At 43.0% G+C, this 20,341-nt stretch overlaps 1 protein-coding gene across 2 annotated transcripts in view; it reads right to left on the bottom strand.

Annotated features, from left to right (window-relative positions):
- lamb2l (laminin, beta 2-like) overlaps nt 1-20,341 on the bottom strand; it is a 47,763-nt gene that overhangs the window by 22,737 nt on the left and 4,685 nt on the right. Inside the window, exons 1-14 of one of the 2 annotated variants that reach the window (XM_061257112.1) lie at nt 17,108-17,155; nt 15,124-15,180; nt 7,962-8,131; nt 5,793-5,925; nt 5,567-5,640; nt 4,906-5,094; nt 4,721-4,784; nt 4,021-4,223; nt 3,677-3,797; nt 2,989-3,177; nt 2,628-2,807; nt 1,788-1,900; nt 1,564-1,643; nt 414-570 (exon numbers count right to left, since the gene is read on the bottom strand). In XM_061257112.1, coding sequence (XP_061113096.1) covers nt 414-570; nt 1,564-1,643; nt 1,788-1,900; nt 2,628-2,807; nt 2,989-3,177; nt 3,677-3,797; nt 4,021-4,223; nt 4,721-4,784; nt 4,906-5,094; nt 5,567-5,640; nt 5,793-5,925; nt 7,962-8,131; nt 15,124-15,172 — 1,722 coding nt within the window. In that variant the 5' untranslated portion in view covers nt 15,173-15,180; nt 17,108-17,155. Of the gene's footprint in view, nt 1-413; nt 571-1,563; nt 1,644-1,787; nt 1,901-2,627; nt 2,808-2,988; nt 3,178-3,676; nt 3,798-4,020; nt 4,224-4,720; nt 4,785-4,905; nt 5,095-5,566; nt 5,641-5,792; nt 5,926-7,961; nt 8,132-15,123; nt 15,181-17,107; nt 17,156-20,341 lie in introns of those variants that run through there. The other variant, XM_061257111.1, reaches the window with a different exon arrangement.

The raw sequence follows: 20,341 nt of genomic DNA, 5'->3' as shown, positions 1-20,341 counted from the left end.
ACGAGTAAGATTGCTAAAAGTTCTCTCAACTATAAGAATGTATGTATCTACTGGAAACCTCTCTTGAAACTATACAGTAGAAACCCATAAACTCCCTAGTTTTCCATTTAAGGGCAGCCGTTCCAGATAGAAAAAAAGATATTGTTCTCTTTTTCAATGACCATTGACTCCAAAGTTCAGCACATAGCTTATTCAATATATAAATGGCACAGGCCTTCAATTTATCACAATTTCCATTTGTATTTTTTCTGAAATATCAGCCCATTGATTCAAAGAAGTGAAAGGGTTCAGGCCTTTACCCTACATTTTACTGTATGTCTCATTTGGAACCTTTATAAAAGGCATCATTATAAGCATTATAAAAATTGTGTATTGGAAAAATCCCTTCAGTGGCCAAGACGGCCTCAACCCACCGGCAGAATGGGGTCATCAGGGGAGCGGCCTTCAGCAGCCTCTGCCTCGTAGGTGTAGAAGTCCAGAGGGGCACAGAAGTACCCCGGCTGGACATCCGCACACTGCGGCCCAAAGAGGTGGGGCCGACAGTCACACTGTCCATTGTCCATCCTGCACCTGCACACAGACATGAACACTCATGAAGACACTAACACATTGATGACCAAACCCTCACAACCCCAGTGTCTGTTGTCCAGTACCCAGCTGTGATGGTAAGGATTCGGGGTGACAGACAGAAGTTTGGAGGTCCTCAGTGTTTGTTGTCCAGTACCCAGCTGTGATAGTGTGGATTAGGGGACACAGACAGAGATTTGGAGGTCCCCAATGCCTGTAAGTGATTCTTCAATCTGCAGTGAGAGCCGGCCTTGGAAAACAGGTGTGTGGAATTTCTTAACCCTGCTAAATTATTACTCTTTATGCAATATGCAAAAGGTTTGTATACATAATCGTTTGTATAAAAATCGTATATAGTGTATGTTGATTAGCATGTTTTACTAAATGACACAAATAGAAAACATATTTATTTTTACATTATTATACTGTATACTCATGTGAAAAAAAAAACCAAACATAGATACATACTGTATGGAGTAGACAGAAAATATAAATACATATGTGTTATAGAACTGGCATATATAATTCTTACAAGCATTCAATAGTATTTTAACATACAGTATTAAGCAGTTCACAATAGAATTGTATATTGAGATAAGAATAACATGAGAATTGCATATGTCTAATATGTCACCATTTATAAAAGGACCATCATCATATAAAAAAAACGATGTTTTCTATATATAAAACATGCTACATCAACATATCATATTTACAAGCATTCTGCATATAGGCAATAGAGGTCTTTATAATTTAAGGGCTGAAAACTATCAAATTGTGCCCCTCCAGAACTGGAATCTGATACCCCTAGCACAGACAGACTTGTCCGGTTGGCACCGAGCCTGAATTGGTTTCAGGCTCTTTCTGATAATGTCTGGAGTTGTACTTTAGTTACTTAAGGAGTGTATATTGTTTATTGTTTTTTGTAGAAGGCAAGTACTCCAATGTGAGACCTGCCCTCCACATTGTCAGCCTCACACCTCAGAGGACTCATACCTGCTGCTGTAGGCTCCCCCAAAGTCACAGTCACAAGGGCGGCAGCCGGAGATGTCATTACTAAGCCCCCAGTACTCTGGCTGTAGGGAGGAGATACAGGAACCAGATGAGGGTGGAAAATCATTTTAAATCATTGTGGCCATTTTGTTACAGAACCCGTTCATTTGATGTGGAGTGGAAACATACGCAGCATTCAGTATAGCATCCATAAAGAAGAATCTCACCAGGCACTGGTTGCAGTATCTGCCCGTAACATATCTCTTGCAGGAGCAGTCTCCGCTGATCTGATCGCATGGCGATCCCATCATTATAATCCCACGAGGATCACAGTTGCAGGCTGAAGAAATAAAGGTGTAGAAATGGGTATATGCACATATCATATGGCGTCCTGAGCTTTTGTATCAAAAACAAGGAAGCAACAGACCCCAGATACTGTGTACTCTATATAAGGGCAACAAACCAGTGTGTGGAGCACTGTTCATTCATTTCCCCTATAGCACTACATGTACAGGACTGTGCAGAAATCTTAGAGTAGAGTTTTTGAAATATAAATTTGGTATCGTGGTATTTTAAATAAATAAAGTAACATAGTAAGTATTAGGCCAGTTTTCAGATCAAAAGCTGTCTGGGATTACCTGTATAGCCAGAAGCAAGCAGAAAAAGTGTGGACATTTCTCTAATATACTTGGTACAACCTACCAGCTGATTTTTCATATAAAACTGCAGGACAGAGTACCTAGAATGAGTATTCATTTGATTTAGTTTTTAACTGTTCACCTTTAAAGGAAATGTTTATATTTAAAGCAACTGATCACATTATTTTTGAAAGCATCTTTGCTTTACAGATTTTTTACATGTGTCCAAGACTTTTGCACAGAACTGCACAGTATGTTCTGTCGCGTATCACAGTGATGATATCACAGGGCTCACACGACAACAGCACAACGCTGTATTCCAACAAGCATGCACAGGCACTGTATCTGATGCAGTAATGTGACCAAAAACTATGCCTTTCCAGACTTACAGTATATCCCCTCATTCCCTCCCACCCAGACCCCACTCACCTTGGCAGCCCAGGGGGTCGTTTTGGCTGAGTCCGAAGTAGCCCTCTTTGCAGTAGTCACAGCGGGTACCCCTCACGTTCTGCTTACAGCGGCACTGCCCGGCGATCATGCGCATGTCCGGGTCGGTGTGGCTGTCACACACTCCCCGCTCCAGAGACCCCACCGGGTCACAGTCGCATGCTGACAGGCACAGAGGGAGAGAGTGGGAGAAGTCAGGGTAACTAAGTAACTAAATCTCTTCTCCTCACACAAAGTCACACACCTGTTTTTGGTTAACCTCAATAGGATAACTACGCACTGTATTGCTGGTGTCTAGACAGCCTTATTTGATGAAAATGACAAGACAGCACATCGGACTCACGGACACAGGCAGCAGGGTCCCGGATGTCCCTGGCTGGGTCCTGGTAGTAGAAGGGCTTGCACATCTCACAGTTGCGGCCCATAGTGTTGTGGAGACAGTCATCACACACCCCTCCACTCACATTCCCTGTGGCCAGGTACACTGCCATGTCGAAGTGGCACTGGCCAGAGTGACCGTTGCAGTTGCATTCTGGGAAAAGCAAAGCATTTTTTGCCATTTAGCTGACTATATCGGTTGTCAACAAGTACTGATTTGGATGGAGTTTTACTAAATTATGAACAAAAAGCTGATTTATTTACTGTATGGATGCTATTTGAATCATTTTCAAGGTATTACTAACATTGGAAGTCGAATAAGTTCACCTTTAACTAGTTTCAGTTTTATTCTATTCTGCTGTAAATATGACTAAAGAATTAATTTAAATAAAATGTATCAAAGTAATCTCAGAAATCAGTCAAGTACTCAACAAGCAGCCAAACCTGAAGCATAAACAAGGGGGCGAATTACACAAAGCAGGTAAGATGATACAAAATTAATCCATTTACTGTAAATGAGAAGAAGAAGAAAACAGAACACCAGAAATTAAGCTGAAAATACGGTAACAGTATGAATAAAGGACAGTTTCAGAATGTTCTGAGAATGTCGATGAGTGTGTGAAAGGAGAGGAAGCGGCTGGCAGGTACCGTACCCCGGCAGGCATGAGGGTCGAGTGACTCAGCCGGCCTCCAGGGCAGGTCATTGTGGAAGTCTCTGCAGCGCTCACAGTTCAGCCCCTCGGTGTTGTGCTTGCACACACAGCGGCCATGGATCTGAAAACAGGTACAATACCCAACACCAACATGAAACATTTTACAAATGTGTCCAAGCCGTGTACGTCATGCTGAGGCCACCGTCAACGCACTGCTGTTTCCTGCCCTTCTTTTTGTCTCCTCAAATTGTTTCCTGTTCTTTGTTGGACTGGTTCTAAAATGTGAAAGTAGACGGACGAGTGAGTGAGCCGTTGTGTGCGGTTGCTGACATGGCGGCGCTCACCATGCCGGCCTCCCTGGTGGTGATGCCGGGCACGGGGGCGCACTCGGACGCGTGGCCGTAGCAGAAGCAGCTGCCGCGCACCACCAGCTCGTACAGCGCGTAGTAGTACTTCTGCAGCACGTCCGTGCGCCGGTCCAGCAGGTTGTCCCCCAGCGTGTGCAGCTTGGTGAAGTTAATCCGCAGGTTGGTGATCCGGAGCAGCTCTGGGAGAGAGGGGGGGGGAGCGGGAGGGCGGGCGGGGGTGGTGACGGTTGAGTAATTTCGGAGTTAAACACAACGATCCATGAGACAACATCCCCGTGGATCCAATAAAAAAGAGGAGGAGGCTGAGAGATTGCTGTGAGGCCAGACATGAAGTCTCAATAAACCGTGCTTCCCACACCACAGCAGGACTGACCGATGGCAGAAAACTAAAGATATAAACACATTCAATTATTGCCTTTACTGCACCTGAATCCTGTGTACCCATCCCCTGCCTTTTAACTTCATTTTTCAATGTTCTCAGAAATGACCTGGTTATAAATATTAATTAGTATAACCAGTCAACTAATGATTACTTTCCTGGGTGAACAAGGCTTTTGACATCTACACAGATAATTTAGCTTTGCATATATCTCAAAAGTTAATAATTTGCCAAATTTGTCACTCATTCCAGATGTAAACCAATATAGCGTGACATGCTATTATGGAATGCTCTCACCTTGAATATGAAGACTATAGGGGTCTTTCACATCAATGGAAGGATCAAGCACTTTATAAATTACCTGGGAGGGTGAAAGTGAAAAAAGAAAAAGGAAGGAGAGAAATACAATATTGTAGGATCCAGCATACCACACACACACAGCTCATTCATGAAGCAGGACTTTGGTCCGTGAAGAGGCTCACCTCCCCCAGTGTGGACGGCTCAATGTCAGAGTAGCGCTCCTCACAGATGACATCATCGATGCGTCTCAGGGCGTGGGCTGGCACACCTGGGAACATCTTTGTGCAGTTGTAAGAGAAGTAGCGGTAGGGCTTCCAGGAACGGCCGAAATCCGCCGAGCGCTCTATCAGCATGGCAGCAGGCCGGAAGGTCTGGGCACAGAATCACAAGAGGAACAAGTGTGTCCATCTGAGCTTTGAGAACCCTGTCTAAACTTCTGTCCTGTCTAGTCAGTTACCAGCTTAGCTGAACAGTCTCAGAGACATCGACTGCAAATTCCAAAATATGCATCCATTGAAAATTCACCCTCAGAGTAAACAATTGTTAACAATATTGTAAACGGGTTGAAATAAGTGGTTGGCAAGTTGTTGCACATTTAAATCTTTTTGCTGTGTAAGCCTGTGTGTTGCCACTTATTTCAACCCCTGAATATAAACGTAGTCTACTTGTCTCCACTGCTATGATACACTTAAGCAGCATCAGCTACTTCACGGGAGATACTCGTAATGAAAGAGTTAAGGAAAATTGCAGTTACTGTGAGAGCCATGATGGATAAGAGCAAGCAAATACATCGTCAGATGCTAAGGGTTTGAATGGAAAGGCAAGGAATGAGATCACACACACCTTAAACTTCATAATGAGATGAGTAAAGTGGAATTCCGCCTCAAGATTCAACCTGAGACTCACACTCTCCTCACCTGCAGGATGAGGGAAATGCCAAGGAATAAGTCAAGTACCCCACCCATACAGTCACTGTCCCCAAAACAGGAAAATAAGAGGATTTATCCCACTTATTGTTCACTGTAAGGCCATATGTTTCTGATAGCAGACAGAGATGGAACATGCTTACCATTTACAGACTGCCACCAGGTGAATTCCCCGTAGCTGTCCTTCAGGTAGATCACATTCTCCACTCGATGGCTGTGCCTGTGCCAGTGATGGTACTGCCTTTGTGAGTCACATACAAAACACTTGTCCGACTCCTACAGGGAGAAATGCCAAAAGTTGTTGGGGGATCATTATGGGAAGGGCACATATTTTAGCAAACAATACAGTCGGGCAAAAAATGTGGTTCCCATGGCTGAACACAACTAATAGGTTATTCGTTGCTAATGGTAACCAAAAATGTGGGTCGAGCACATATGCAAACGACAAAAGGAGGCAGACAGTGGCTTGACCCACAGCAGTCCAGCCTCCGGATTATAGCCATAATTATCAAGGATCAGGACACTGGCCAGAGTAAAGGAAAAAAATGTGGTTTTCTAAAACTGGCTGTTGTCATGGGGAATGGAAGTCTCCAATAGCAACCGAAGATCACAGAGTTAAAAGCAGAAATCCACCACAAACAAGGAAAGTTTCTGTGCATGTGAACAGATTGAAATGTCTCTATTCTTAACTCCTACAGTAATTGTGTTGCTAATGGGTATAGTTTTACGTCTCATAATGAGTCACTCACTCTCTCTCATTGCAGCAGAATTAATGGTTTACTGCCATTTGACAAACTGGCTGAGAGGTCTCAAAAGCCGTGAGAATTAAAAGTTTGTGTATGCCGTATCACATAATTCAAAACAACAAGCTCAAACACAGCACAATGCACCCATCTTATGAACTTATTCAAAAAACTGAAGTGGTTTTCTGCTGGCTTCAAAATACTTTTTACAACATTAATGGTGAAACAAAGAAAGATTCTGCATGCACTGTAATGTCATGATATTCCAGAGAAACACTTGGGGTCCTTTGGCTCAGTCATGAGCCCCCTTCCCATTCCCACTGTATCGGTTACAGTTGCAGCTTTAGTTCTGGTCTGTCAGTCACATTTCAATGCACTCAGGAGCCCCTCTGAAAAGATGTGGAAATAGGCTCTCTGCAGCAAGATTATCAAAGTTGAGCTCAGTAAGGCGATTTTGGGGGTTACAAAGCACTGGCTCAGCAGAGACTTCACACCAAGGGGTTTAGAAAACAAAACGCATCACATTCAGACTGGAAGGCGAAGTCACTTCAGAAATTCAGCAAATAAAATCGAGACCAAAAAAAAGAAAAAAAAGAAAGAAAGGTTGGTCACAGCGGAGATCATAAAGCTGATGATTCAATGACGACAGACACTGTCACTGTTTGCTGAGCTGTGCCAGCCTGTCGCTGCTTCACCGTGTGTCAATCACAAAAGCCCAGCCTGTTTAGAACTACAGTATGTCCCTTGTGAAGGCAAAATGAGAGACAAATGTATGTACATCACCACATGTCAAGCAAGAGGGAGCGGTGGGCGTACACAGTGTGCGCTGTACACCTGGGCCTCTCGGTGAGGGAGACAGCAAACAGGTAAATGAATGGACGGCCCACACAGAACCAGCCGCACACACCCAAAGCAAACAGGATGGAAAACTGACCCTGTCTTTGATAGGGGACAAACTACCTGGAAAACACAGCTACAAACCATTTTAAATCACAGTAATTTTAAAAAAGCAACAAACAGTAAACCTGTCAGGTCCACCAGACAAATATTGTAATAACATGCAAGAAACATAATAGCCTATAAAGCTGTCAGACTAGGCAAAGGAGAAACAGAGGCATTTTTGTTTCTCTCTTGGAGAACTGCCTGTCTGACATGCCATGCTGGGGCACTTGGAGACTGGAAGTGAGTCTCAGGCTTGGTCTTGTCTCAATATTGTGAAAAACACGAGAGAAGTAAACAATGTGAACGTGTCCCCAACTCAAAAAGCACAGCTATTCACTACAGAAAAAAGGACAGCAGACTCCTTTGTAAATAACTAAAGCCTTACATAAAGAGTAGACCCAGGTGGAGTTAGTGCTGCTGAGGCCACCTTTTTGCATTTAACATTGACATATGCTATTCTGCTATTCTGGGCCAGACATGGGCAAGTGTGTACATGTCTGAGGTGGGGTGTGGGTAAAATGGTCAGGGGGCGCAACACCAGGATATGTGAGGAAGACAATGTGTTGATGTTTTCGATATTTTCCTTCCGTGTGTGTGCGTGTGCATGTGTGTGTTATGGGTTCTCACCTGCAGATGACTGACGATGCAGTAGTGTTCAGGACCCTGCAGGCCGCAGGTAGAAGTGGCAGTCAGGTTGATGGCTCGGCCAATGAGGAGATTGCCTGTTGCCGGGTAACAACTACCCTCAGTGCAGCCCTGTGGGCCTGAGGGCAGGTCCTGAGCCCCCACTGCAAGAGCTGTTGATGAGAGAATGAACAGCGTCACCCCATAAGAAGGTACAGCCAGGAGCAGCTTGCCATCACACAGACGCAATGATGGATGGCTAAACTACAACGGAACAGAATGCAAACTGATTTGAATAGATGCAGGTTCCTATGGAGTAAATTATGAAACAGATTTGCTAAAGACACAACCTTTGAGGGGAAACAAGGTTTCAGGTGGGAAAACTATGAGAACTATTCTCCCCGACGAGCCTCATTAAACAGAGTGGTAAAAATTAACACAGAAATTAAAGATGACTGCTTGCATGTTTGAAGGAGTGCTCAGTACCAAAGAAATGTGCCACAATTGCTTCATCAGAGACCTACAATCAACAAGCATTGCTGATGGAGTGGCAGGTCACACAGACTCAATAGCTGCCTCACACACATCAGCCTGCAGCTTTTATCCCGCCTCTCTTTCAGCTCCGGCATTCAGCTAAGCTGTCTCTCTGGTGACAGGCATTAAAAACCACAGCAGGGGTAGTGTGGAGGCCAAAGGCAGTGTGGGGCAGCAGCAGGAGCCATACATGGGAGCAGAACCAACCTGGGCTGGTGGGAAACACAGCAAAGAGGCAGATACACAGGCACACACTCTTACACACACACACACACACACACACACAGGTATGCACACACACACGCACACACACACAAACACACAAACACACACACACTCTTACACACACACACACACACACACACACACACACACACACAAACACACAGACACACACTCTTACACGCACACGCACACACACACACACATGCACACACACACACAGAGACACACACACTGACACGCACACACACACACACACACAAACACACACACATACACACACTAACATGCACACACACACAAACACACGGACACGCACACAAACACACACACACAGACACACACACAGACACGCACACACTCATGCACACGCATGCACATAGACACACACACACACACACACACACAGACACGTACACACACACACACACACACACACACACACACACACACACACACATGAACACGCAAGCACATGTACACAGATACAGCATACATATGTACATAAACTAACACAACACATAAAATACATATAAACCCACAACCAGACAGACACACTTTACATACGTGCAGACAACACAAGTACACCATTAAACATGCCGTACACGGGTGTGGAAATTCTCCTTCCAACATTCAGGTAAAGCTGCTTCATTTTCTGTTCATGAACAAGTACATTTTCTGACTATCCATGTGCAAGCAAGCAAGTGCCTTTCTCTTAATTTTATCTCAAAGGTACTATTCTTGTTCACCTCACATTGGTGAAGTTCAAATCCAACCCTTATAATTTGCCAAATAATACATAGAAATCTAACTCATTCTCTTTCCCCATGTTTCCCAGTGCACATATTATTTTTCACTGAATGCAAACATTGACATTCTTAACAGAATATTTCATCTTAAAGATTGTATTCTTTGAATGTCCTTGTACCCACAAACATTATCTACTGTACACTATACTATTCAGACAATATGTGTAGATTTACAAATGTAACTGCTCATGAAAAGGCCAATACTTTATTAACCCTTTAACTGAGTACCTCTACTGCTCATTGCAAGCAGTTACTGAAAATGGTTAATCACTTGACTATTCATCAAGCAAAAAATGAAAAGAAACGGAAAGCAAAGAACAGATTAAATAAAGATTTTGGCACACACACACTCATACCCACACATACACACACACACACACACACACATTGCAGTAATTCAATTAAGCGGATGCTGCCAACTGATTCCATCTTTTGTTGGATGTAGCAACAGTCATTAAGGAGAGCGGGTCAATGAGTTTGGTGTCTGTTGGGATGTGTGCCATCTCTCTGAGCCTGCCATTTTACAGTGCTCAGACCTCAGGCACACACAAAGGAGGATAGACATATTCATTCATCTGCCATGATTCAAGCATGGTCAAAGTGTGTCCGTTGTTTAAGCAAAGGCTGTAACCGGTGCAGATTCCAAGCATTCTTCAGAACTCAGTTAAACATTACACAAGAAAAAATGTTCAAGTACTAAAGGACCATGTGGCCAACCACACTCACTTAGTAACTGATACAGTAACGCACCTATAGATTCTGACCCTTGGAATGTGAACATATATGTGCAACCCCTCCTTGGACAAACAGTCATGACATGTGCAGTGCAGTATGATTGAGCAAAGAAAATGCCTTCCATTCACTAGGCCTGAAAGACACAGGCAACTGTGACCTTGCCACACCTCCACCTGCCTTACCTGCCATAGTACTGGCCCCTGTGTGTGCGTGCGTGTGCGTGTGCATGTGCGTGTGTGTATCTGCATCTGTGCCTTCACATCTCAGATCTGATGCAATAAAAACAAATACAAGCGGCTATCAATAACAATGGTCTAGATTCACCCTCCCTGCCCAGTTAATCTTGAAGTTCACCTCATTCTTACCAAACCCAAAGTCCATTTTAATCCCTGTATAGCTCTGGGGACTGTTAGTGCTTGTTGCTTATTCAGTAGATGCCTGGATGCTGTTGCTTATGTAAAATTACAGGCAAACTATCATAGTTCTGTGGAATGTTAGATTCACAGTTATAAATGAATAAAAATGTGCATCAGCTTTGGTTACATTACACCATGTAAAAGCCACTACAGCGGCATGCCTGTTGCCCTCCCTCTTGAGACAGGCACAATGCTTTTATGTGCTCTGTACTTCTCATGTTGTGACTGGTAGTAAGTCGAGGGCTGGTGGTATGTAGAACGTACCACTGGGGAATGTTGCTCCATCCTCTGTTATTGCACCTTCAAGCATTCCTCATACTTAACCTAACATACCTAACACAACAACAACAACAACACCATCAAAAACCAGAAAGGTGAAAAAATCCCAAGCTTGCAACTACTGTGTAATCTCACAATTACTGCATGTTTGTTCCGAGCCCCAGATCTGATTCCTAAGCTTCTCTTTCATAGAAGGAGGCTACCCTGTCATCCTCCCAGGCCGTAATGTGCTGCCCTTAACAGATACGGAAATATGAACGCACAATCGCACACACAGGAATTTACACACATGTACACACCTGAAAATTATCTCCCTCTGCACAACCATTTACAAAGTGCAAGTTGTAAAAAAAAACTTTAAAACAATGCTGATTACAAAGTTGAGAACAGGGGAACCTCTACAACATCCATCAAGATTAAGCTTCTCTCTTCAGAGAGAGGTAGAGAGATTCATGCTGATATTCTGGACCAACAATGAGTTTGGTGTCTGTTGGTACTCATATGTGCTGACTCTCTGTGCCCGCCATTTTACAATGACCAGTCACACTTTATCCAAAACAACTTGCACAGCTCACATTAATTTTACATTCAATCCAATTATATAGCAGGATCTTTACTGAAACAGTTTAGGTTCAGCACCTTGCTCAAGGGTACAATGGCAGCACCCAACTTGTGGATCCAACCAACAAACCTGAAGCCGCAAGCCCAGTTTCCTAACAATTATGCCACTGTTTATTCTCAGAGGCCTTGTATGAAGGGTGTGAGTCAGGAGAGAGGTTAATGAAGCAACTTTTCTCATTTTCTCAGGGTAAAAAGGATTCTGAAGAACAAAAGTAAATCCAGCAGAGAGGCCATCTTGTTTTAAATACTACCTAAACAGTAGGACTAAAGCAACCACGCCTTCACTCTTGAGGATAATGCTTGTAATATGAAAGGCAGCACTCAAATCAGGATTAAAACGGAAGAGGATATCTCAATTAGTGATTAGCAGCAGAATGATTGCCAATCTTCATGACCAGAGCATGGCATGTTCAGCAGCATCCATGTCTCTCTGTGATAAGAAACTAAACGAATGCAGAAGCGACCAGCATAGGGGAAAACTACTGATGCAAGCCCCGTCATGCTTTACCTAAGTCTGCCAGCAAGTCACAGGAAAACGCCTGTCACAGCTGTCCTGAAAGGAGCCATGTGAGGATGAGCTATACTTGAATAACTATCACTTCAGCAGACTAGTCATCTCTGTTCATAGAGGTTAAAATGTGTTTTGTTGTTGTAATTAATTATGGATATGACTTTACATGTTTCATAGTGTGTGACACAATAGTCAGTTGATAAAGGTCCTTCAACACACTCGGTCCTGCAACACAAACCAAGACACACAACAAACATTACCTTTGCCACCAGAACTCTTGAAACTATGGCAAGAATGCTGTGAGAGGAAAATGTTACTTTTAGAAAAAATATTCCAGGTGTCGATGTTTGTCAAAAAGGTGTCCAAACACAGGCATTCTCCAGACTCAGAACACAGCGCTTCCTGCAAGGTACCTCACACGGAAGAATGCATCTTCCCTCTCTCTCAAGACTGGTTCTCACTTGCACAGTACAGCTTATCTACATATCAGCCGGTGAAAACAGAGCAGAGAGCTCATCATGGCACACCTATCAACTTACTGGGCATCCAGAGCATTCTGAATTTCTAGCTATGCTACCGCAGTGCTAGAATGCATTCCTTTAAACAGGCAGGAAATGCTTTGTGGAATAACGGGAAATTATTTTCTTTTGCATGGTGATGCCTCCCATTATTTACATTACAGTCCTCTTGAGTTACTTACTAGTACGTATATATATACGTGTATTTACATTGCAAGGGCCATCTATTTGGTGTGAGCATGATGAGTTCATTTCACAGACTGGATGTTTATCAGATTATGCTCCAGCTCAGTTGGAAACTTAAGGTACATGACTGGGACCCGGAAGGTTGGTGGTTCAATCCCCGATGTAGCCATGATAACATCAGCAGCTGTTAGGCCCTTGGTTCTGAAAGGCTTAAAATACACACACACTCACACACACAAACTGTCGTAAACACCTGCCAATTATTAACTGAGACACCGACTGACCCAGATTCCACATGTAAATGGATAAGGTGAAGCAGGCACAGGTATCGGCCCTTTGCATGAGAGTTCATGCCAGCACTGAGCCCAGGGCGGAGGGCAGAGGACATGTGCCACAGAAATCACGAGCTCTGGTAATCCTGCTTACAGCAGATTAGAGCCAGGCTCCTGGGAAACACTGCTCAGGTGGTGGAGGTGGCAAGCCACTGCCGGGAAGCAAGAAGAGTCTCTCCGTGACACACTGGCTCCCCGATGTTACTCCTGAACCAATTTTTTGTTTGTACAGCAGTATTAACCATTCCACTCCTCTTGATCTTAAATCTGTAAATTCTGTGAACTCTCCCACTGACATCATCTCCTACCAGTGGTACCTCTTTAACATTTTTACATTTTTCTTTCTAAACATTCATTTTGTTTCATACATTTTTGAGGTGGAATGAAATGGCAAGCAACATCAGGCCTACTGTACACAATCCCACTACTATACTGTGCCTTCATTAAGCCTATTATTTGCTTTTACAAATTCCCTATTATGCCCTATGCACTGTCCATATACAGCAGTTGCTCATGTATTCCTAAAGAAATGCAACGTACAGATTTAGTATGGTGCAATTCTATGGAGAGATATTCTTATGAGTGTTCAAAGGCACAAATAAATAAAAGAAAAAATGGCTGCCTTGGAACAGGGAAGCTGAGCAGCTAATGTGCACAGTTTGTGATCCCAGTCCACTCTATTAAACACCTGTGAGGTACTGATATGAACTGCGTGCAGCAAACAACATGCCTCTGAGCTGGACACTGCCCAGGTTCACAGACCTGTCACCCTCCCTCCCTCCACTGTGAACCAATATTTTACACCAGTGAAAGCACAGGGATCCTAATGAGGGGGGTAAACACTGTTTTCTGCTCTGGTCTGCCTACTGCCAAAAAAATGTACAGAGAGGAGGAGATTCCCATGCCATGTTGTCAAAATATACTATCAGTGCAGGGCTACAGGGTTGAATTGCTCAGATGTTTTCCTTTGGTCTGTTGTACAAATGCATGCACTAAGATGGCTGAGCTTCTACATTGGCAGTGCAAAACTTTCTGCTGTCCTTTTGAACCTGCAAAAATGACTGCACCCATTCCCAAAGCTGGAGCAGCGGGGCACCGCTGTCTCAACATATTATAATCCAAACCACCCCAATGGAGAGGGCATAACAGCCACATTTCTGTTCCAGTTCTGTTTTGGAAATAAAAGACTATTAGAGCTAATTCCACACAAACTGAGGAAGCACATGGAGAATAGTGAAAGTGAACTCAGACACAATGCACAGTAATCAATGTCTGTGGGCTTAGGCTGTTCAGGGAATGAATAGCGGAAAGCAACACAACAAAATGTGACAATAATTAATATACCTGTGTGCAATATCAACAACTGAATGTGCTACCTAAAATAAGAATGATTCCCACTTATGGTCATGTTCTCTGTTTACTTTCATGGTTAGAGGAAAAATGAGGCTTTGTGAATTTGTAAATTTACACATTATCTGTTTGTTTTCTCACACATCAGCGCCTAACAATAACAGTAACGCAGGAACACTGTTTTGGTTGAGAGTAGCAGATGGGCAAAGGGGAGTGAGCATGTCCTTGGTCTGCGGTATACAGTTTCCCAGCCTTTGTGTGTTCCTGGGCTGGAGTACACACACCGTTCAGCTTCTCACAATGCGCGTAATTGCACCTTTTTTGACACAGTTCAACCATGTGTGTCAACTGCAAAAGAACACCTGCTAGGATATCAAATGGAACAAGGGTGGGCTAAAGGTTAGCCTTGTCTGTTAATGTGTACAATTGCTCAATGTCTGAATGGGCCCCAGAGAGAATGCTTCAAAGGATGCTTTAAACACAGCACCATGTTTAATGCGAGCGTGTCTTTTTCTGCCACAGACAACACTCCAAGTGTTAATGGCAGGTGACATGCATGTCGATTGGCAGAGCACAGCAAATTATTTAGGTGACAGATAAGGAGGTGAACTGTCATCACAGATCCCTGAGATTGAGGAATAGCAGGACTCACCCAGAATGATGATGCCCAGATGGCCAGACATAGTGAGTCCAATCCTCATGCAGGAAGCTGAAAAATAGGACGGAACATGAGCTTATCTGTGTCTATCACTTTTGGAAGTAATACAAACAATACTGGATACCTGCATACTACACCTGCCAGTTTACTTTGACATTCCAACAGCTTTGTGTGTAGAGAAAAAAAGAAAAATAAAGAAATGGCAAATGAAGCTCTAAGCTATTCTATCCTGGAAGTTGTAAAGGATCAACTTTGAATTTTTTTGAAACAATATGAATAACGAACAAATAAGCAAACAATAAGTAGCATGTACGGCAACTGAGATTTCCTCTTCATGACAGAGCAGTGATTGTCAGGCTAATGCACTGGTAAAGAAATGACCATGTCCTCTTTGTGTAGAACAATGTGCTCATTTCCCTCAACGCTGCCAAAATCAAACATGGGGGAGCGGAGTGGTGGGGCGCCTAGGTGAAGAAAACCCCTCTTCAGCCCCACCGACACCCTCGCTGTCCCCGGCGACCCCCACACCCAAACCCCGATCGATCACCGCAGTGAGAAAGTGTGCTCATAACTGCGAGCAATCCGTCAGCACCACTTCACCCAAGGGGCCATCCCACAGGTCACAGCCGCCATTGTCACCGGCCCCTGACACTGTAAAGGCAGGCGGACCTGAGTATACACCCTGGGCAAACATGGCCGCCATTAAAAGGCCTGCCCACGCACTTTATTCAGACTGTGCGTGGGAACAGATAAGGCACTGCACCCCCTTTCTCATCCTCTCCCTTGTAAAAAAAAAAAAAAAAAAAACTCTCAAGCATGAGTGATAACAAAACTACAACTAAAACAGCACCGTCTTTCTCTCTTTCACAGTGAACCATGAAGCAATGTGTATGAGCCTGCCCTGTGTGTGGGTATCCTCACCCTCATTTAGACAAACGGAAGAAACTGGCAGAGGAGCATGCTGGTGGCATTATTGTCTCTTAAAGTTAAAGAGGAAATAGACGTGTGGACTTTATAAGGTAGTAAATAATATACAGCTGAATGATACATTGCTTCACTTTACTATGCGTTGTCCTTAATGGTAACAATAACAAATATATTGGAAATATTACATCATCATATTTTCATAATCTGTGAGTTAAAAGTGAATGCCTCATACAGTACATAGTTTTCATTCACCATTCAGAGAGAATGACAACCTCAGTGTACTGAAATGAGCTTGACTTACTTATGTTCTGAAGTTAAATAGTGATAATGATTGACTTTGAATAAAACATCCATGTGCCTCTTTTTTAAAATTAGCCTCATAACCCAAGAATAGACCATGAAAAGAGGGTGACTCAGATGAGATTGGATGAAATTACACCACAGGATAAAAAGGCCACAATAAATTAAAACAGTGCTCCCAGTGTTTATTCTACAGTAAGATGCATTTTATACTCCACTTGCAAGGGGAAAACGCATCATTCCATTACACACTCAATGAAAAGAGATGCTTCAATGCTCCTGAAATATCAATCAGGCAGGAAACAAAATTCCATCCCGAAAACAAAACAACAAATACAGAAAACCATGTAAAAGTAACATTTTCAATATAATGTCTTGAGCCCCAGGAAAGACCTGTAGAAAAGGTCTGTTTTTCACCATTCAAAATTGCCTGTCCACTTTAATGCACTTCAGAATGAGAAGCATTGTCAATATGACAGGTCAATTCAGCAATACAAAGTAATGTGCAGCATGGGTAGATCCAAATCCCCAAAGCAAAGGAAATGTAATATTAAATGTAGCATATTTCAGGTGCTTAATAAGCTACTTAAATTCTAAAGAGGAGAAAAACAAAAGGCATTACAGATTTTAGGCATGAATATTGCAGAAATGAAACAGAAGAATACCATGAATGGTACAGAGTGACCATTCTGGTACTCTGGTGAGACTTTGAGGAGACTGAACAACAGAATTAGAAAACTTGTAAACATACCTAACTCAATCACTGCATCTGTGCAGCCTAACCTCAGGATAATGTTTTTTTCTCTTTTCAAATGCGACAAAAAGGTCTTCGTACTCACACTGCCAAAACAGCCGAGTCAGTCCCCAGTGCCCGGAATTTCTGAGCCAGTATCACACTGCGTGAATTTGTGTGTGTGGGGGTACGTGTTCATACGTGTGTGTGTCTGTGTCCATATGCAAGTATTAAAAAAAGCGTGTAAGCAGAACTGGCCAGGGCGGTGTAAAAACGAATGGAATAATGTTAGCCAATCGCAAAGTCCTGATACCTCCCCCTCACCCTCCCCTTCACAAGCTGAGTGCGGTGCTGAATGGATGGCCATTCTCATTCTTATTCAAATGGGCCTGTCACACTGAGAGCTCCGTGTGAAAGGAGAAATGGTCTCTAGGCAGGCGGAATGCAGTGCTCCATTCTTTAGGCTTTCGCAGTGGCCTCTGTGGGCGCAGCGTTCGTGAGGGAAGTCCGTCTGTGGCCCTGGAGCCAGGAAACCCAGGCCCAGAGAGCTCCAGTGTGACTTCCACATCGCCAGGCATGCTGGCACCTCCGCTCCAAAACGTGCATTTACAAACACATCCTAAACAAACCATAACCGCCCTCCCAGGGTCAGTCCCTGCTTCCGGCTGAGATTAAAATCAAATGATGGGAATAGTGGGAAATAAAAAAAAATGTATTTTCTCGGCTCAGTGAATTGAATGAGGCTAGAGAATGGTGACCTGAACCTCAGTCAAACGGTTCAATAAACTGAGACAGTATTACGAAGACATTTTAGCATTCATCAAAAAGCATCATGCTGCCTTCTTATAGTATACATAAAAACTGTGAAATGATGTGTGATAATGTTTTAGTTTGATATAAATCTTTCTTAAAAACATTTATATTACATATTCTAAAAGATGACTTTTTCAGAAGCAGGCATCCATGTAATTGAAAATCCCCCTTTGTAACATTATCACAGAAAGCACCAGGCTCACTATCTGGAAAAACCTGACGCAACACTGGTTTGCATTTCCTCCACTTCGCAGAATGACGGTACGAGAGCGGGCGTGATGCCAGGCTTGCCAGCATCAGGCGATGCCATGAGAACGGCTTCCAAAGGGAGCTGAAACAGATAAGTTTGATGCAGGATGTGACATGGCCATCTGTCCGACTTAGCCAGAGCACTATGACTAAAGCTCACCCAATAGCGAGCGGTCGACAGCACATAACAAAGCAGGAGGAGGGTTTAGCGGCTCGTAATCAAACTATGGTGTGAAATCCCATGAAGAGTGCCACACTGATCAGAGCACACAGAAAGTGGTTTGAAACACCACGGCCACATGCTCATGTCAGTCAGCGCCATGTTGAGAAGAAGCAGCAGTGAGCATAGCGGTAAGGTGTGTTAGCATAGTGGTAAGGGATGCGTCAGTGTGCCTACGGTGGCCCGGAGGAGCTGGGTGACCTCATGCCACATGCCATGGGCAAAAAGTCCCTGATGTGGTTTACTTAATGGTCCATGGCTGACACAAGAGAGTAATACTTTCACAACACTTCTGTCACACTGAAAAAAACCTGGTAGCCAGCCAATCCCACTGCAATGTGCTCGGAGTCATATGCATTGTGAAGTGGTATACTTTGCATGCGTGTGTGCTTGTGTGTGCGTGCATGTGTGAGACTGTGTTATTCAAGTTAATGCCAGTAGAGGAACAAAAAACTGCTTTAAGACAAGTGAACAAAAAAATCTTTTTTATTTCACAGTAAGTGAAATAAATCAGCATGATGTAAAGTCAAGTGACCTTCAAGCACAGCAGTAAGAATAATGATTTAAAAAGCAGTGTGAACAAGAGAAAACTCCCCCCCGCAGTAGTAGACATGAACAGTTTCACCTTTACAAATATCTTCTTGTTTGTCCACGAATATATCAATAGATTCGAATAATCAATGAGGCATGAACTTATCCTAAATATCCAAGCAACCTGTTCAGAATAAACTAGGTGAAGGATTACCTATTTTTCAGATGAATTAAAATTCCATTCCTCACTTTCTGCAGAGCTAAACATTCCCTTGGGAATGGAATCCTAAGAGCTTACCCAGAAATGAGCCTTTTCCCCCCTAGAACTACTCTGACACAGCACTGCACTCAGCAATGATTAAAACGTTTGCACCAGAACCCTGCTTTAGTTCCAGATTTCTCCATAATCTTATTCCATAGGGCATTTAGAGATCACCATTACTGCCCGTAAGGGCATGCAGACATTCACTGAGAACAGGACATGAATAGATAATTTGGTCACACTATACAATAAGGTACATAAATTGGCATTAACTAATGTAGTCTGTAAACATAATTGATGTTCAAACACATTAATTAAGCATGGAATTAGCTACCTTAATATTTATACATTAGCAAACCATTGGATAAACTTATGATCAGCTCACCATTAACAAATACATTAACTGTTTTTTTTTCTTTTCATTCTAATATGAATTGGTATTAACTAAGGTAGTTAACGTTAATTAGTTAATACCTACATTAGTTAATGCCAATTCATGTAACCTTATTACAGGGGTTACAATTTGTTTTTTAATAAAATTGTATTTATTGCTGCAAAATAAAAGGGATAGGTACCGTATGTGTATATTAGCCACTCATCTATTCCATTCAGTCTCAGACTGTACTGTAAACATGGGCTTTAGGCAGCCTGGTTCCATGCTCCGAATATGTGTCTAGCAGCACTGGCTGCTACTGTACATTCCAGCTATCCCTGGCTTTTAATCAGTCAGCTAACATGCACAAGTACAGGTTGTCTTTCTAGTTACCTAAACATGGCAGTATGGGCTGAAAAATTGAAGGCTGTCTCCGAAAACTGTAATAACATACATTTCACTTTAAAAAAAAAAAAAGTCCATATTTTTACGTGACAATTTCTCAGGGCAAGAACATCCATGTTTAACAGAAGCTGCAGCCCCCATCCCCCTCCCACACACACACACACACACACACAACACACAGCACACACAGACACGACACACACTCCTACCTTGTTTGTACGCCTACATGATAAGTAAGTATTTGTAAGTATTTTTAGTTTTGTCTTGGCTAATTCTTATCTGAATGATGGTTAAGAGGCTGTGCTTTATCATAATTTCCCAGTAAAGTAAACAGTCTGTGGTCATGTCACTACACTGCACAAATCTCAGATGTTGGGGGGGTGTACAGTAAGCACATGC

The sequence above is a fragment of the Conger conger genome, chromosome 10, assembly GCF_963514075.1.
Source record: "Conger conger chromosome 10, fConCon1.1, whole genome shotgun sequence".
NCBI classification, from domain to species: domain Eukaryota; kingdom Metazoa; phylum Chordata; class Actinopteri; order Anguilliformes; family Congridae; genus Conger; species Conger conger.
Note: the sequence above shows the minus strand (reverse complement) of the source record. Positions and strands in the feature narration are given on the sequence as shown.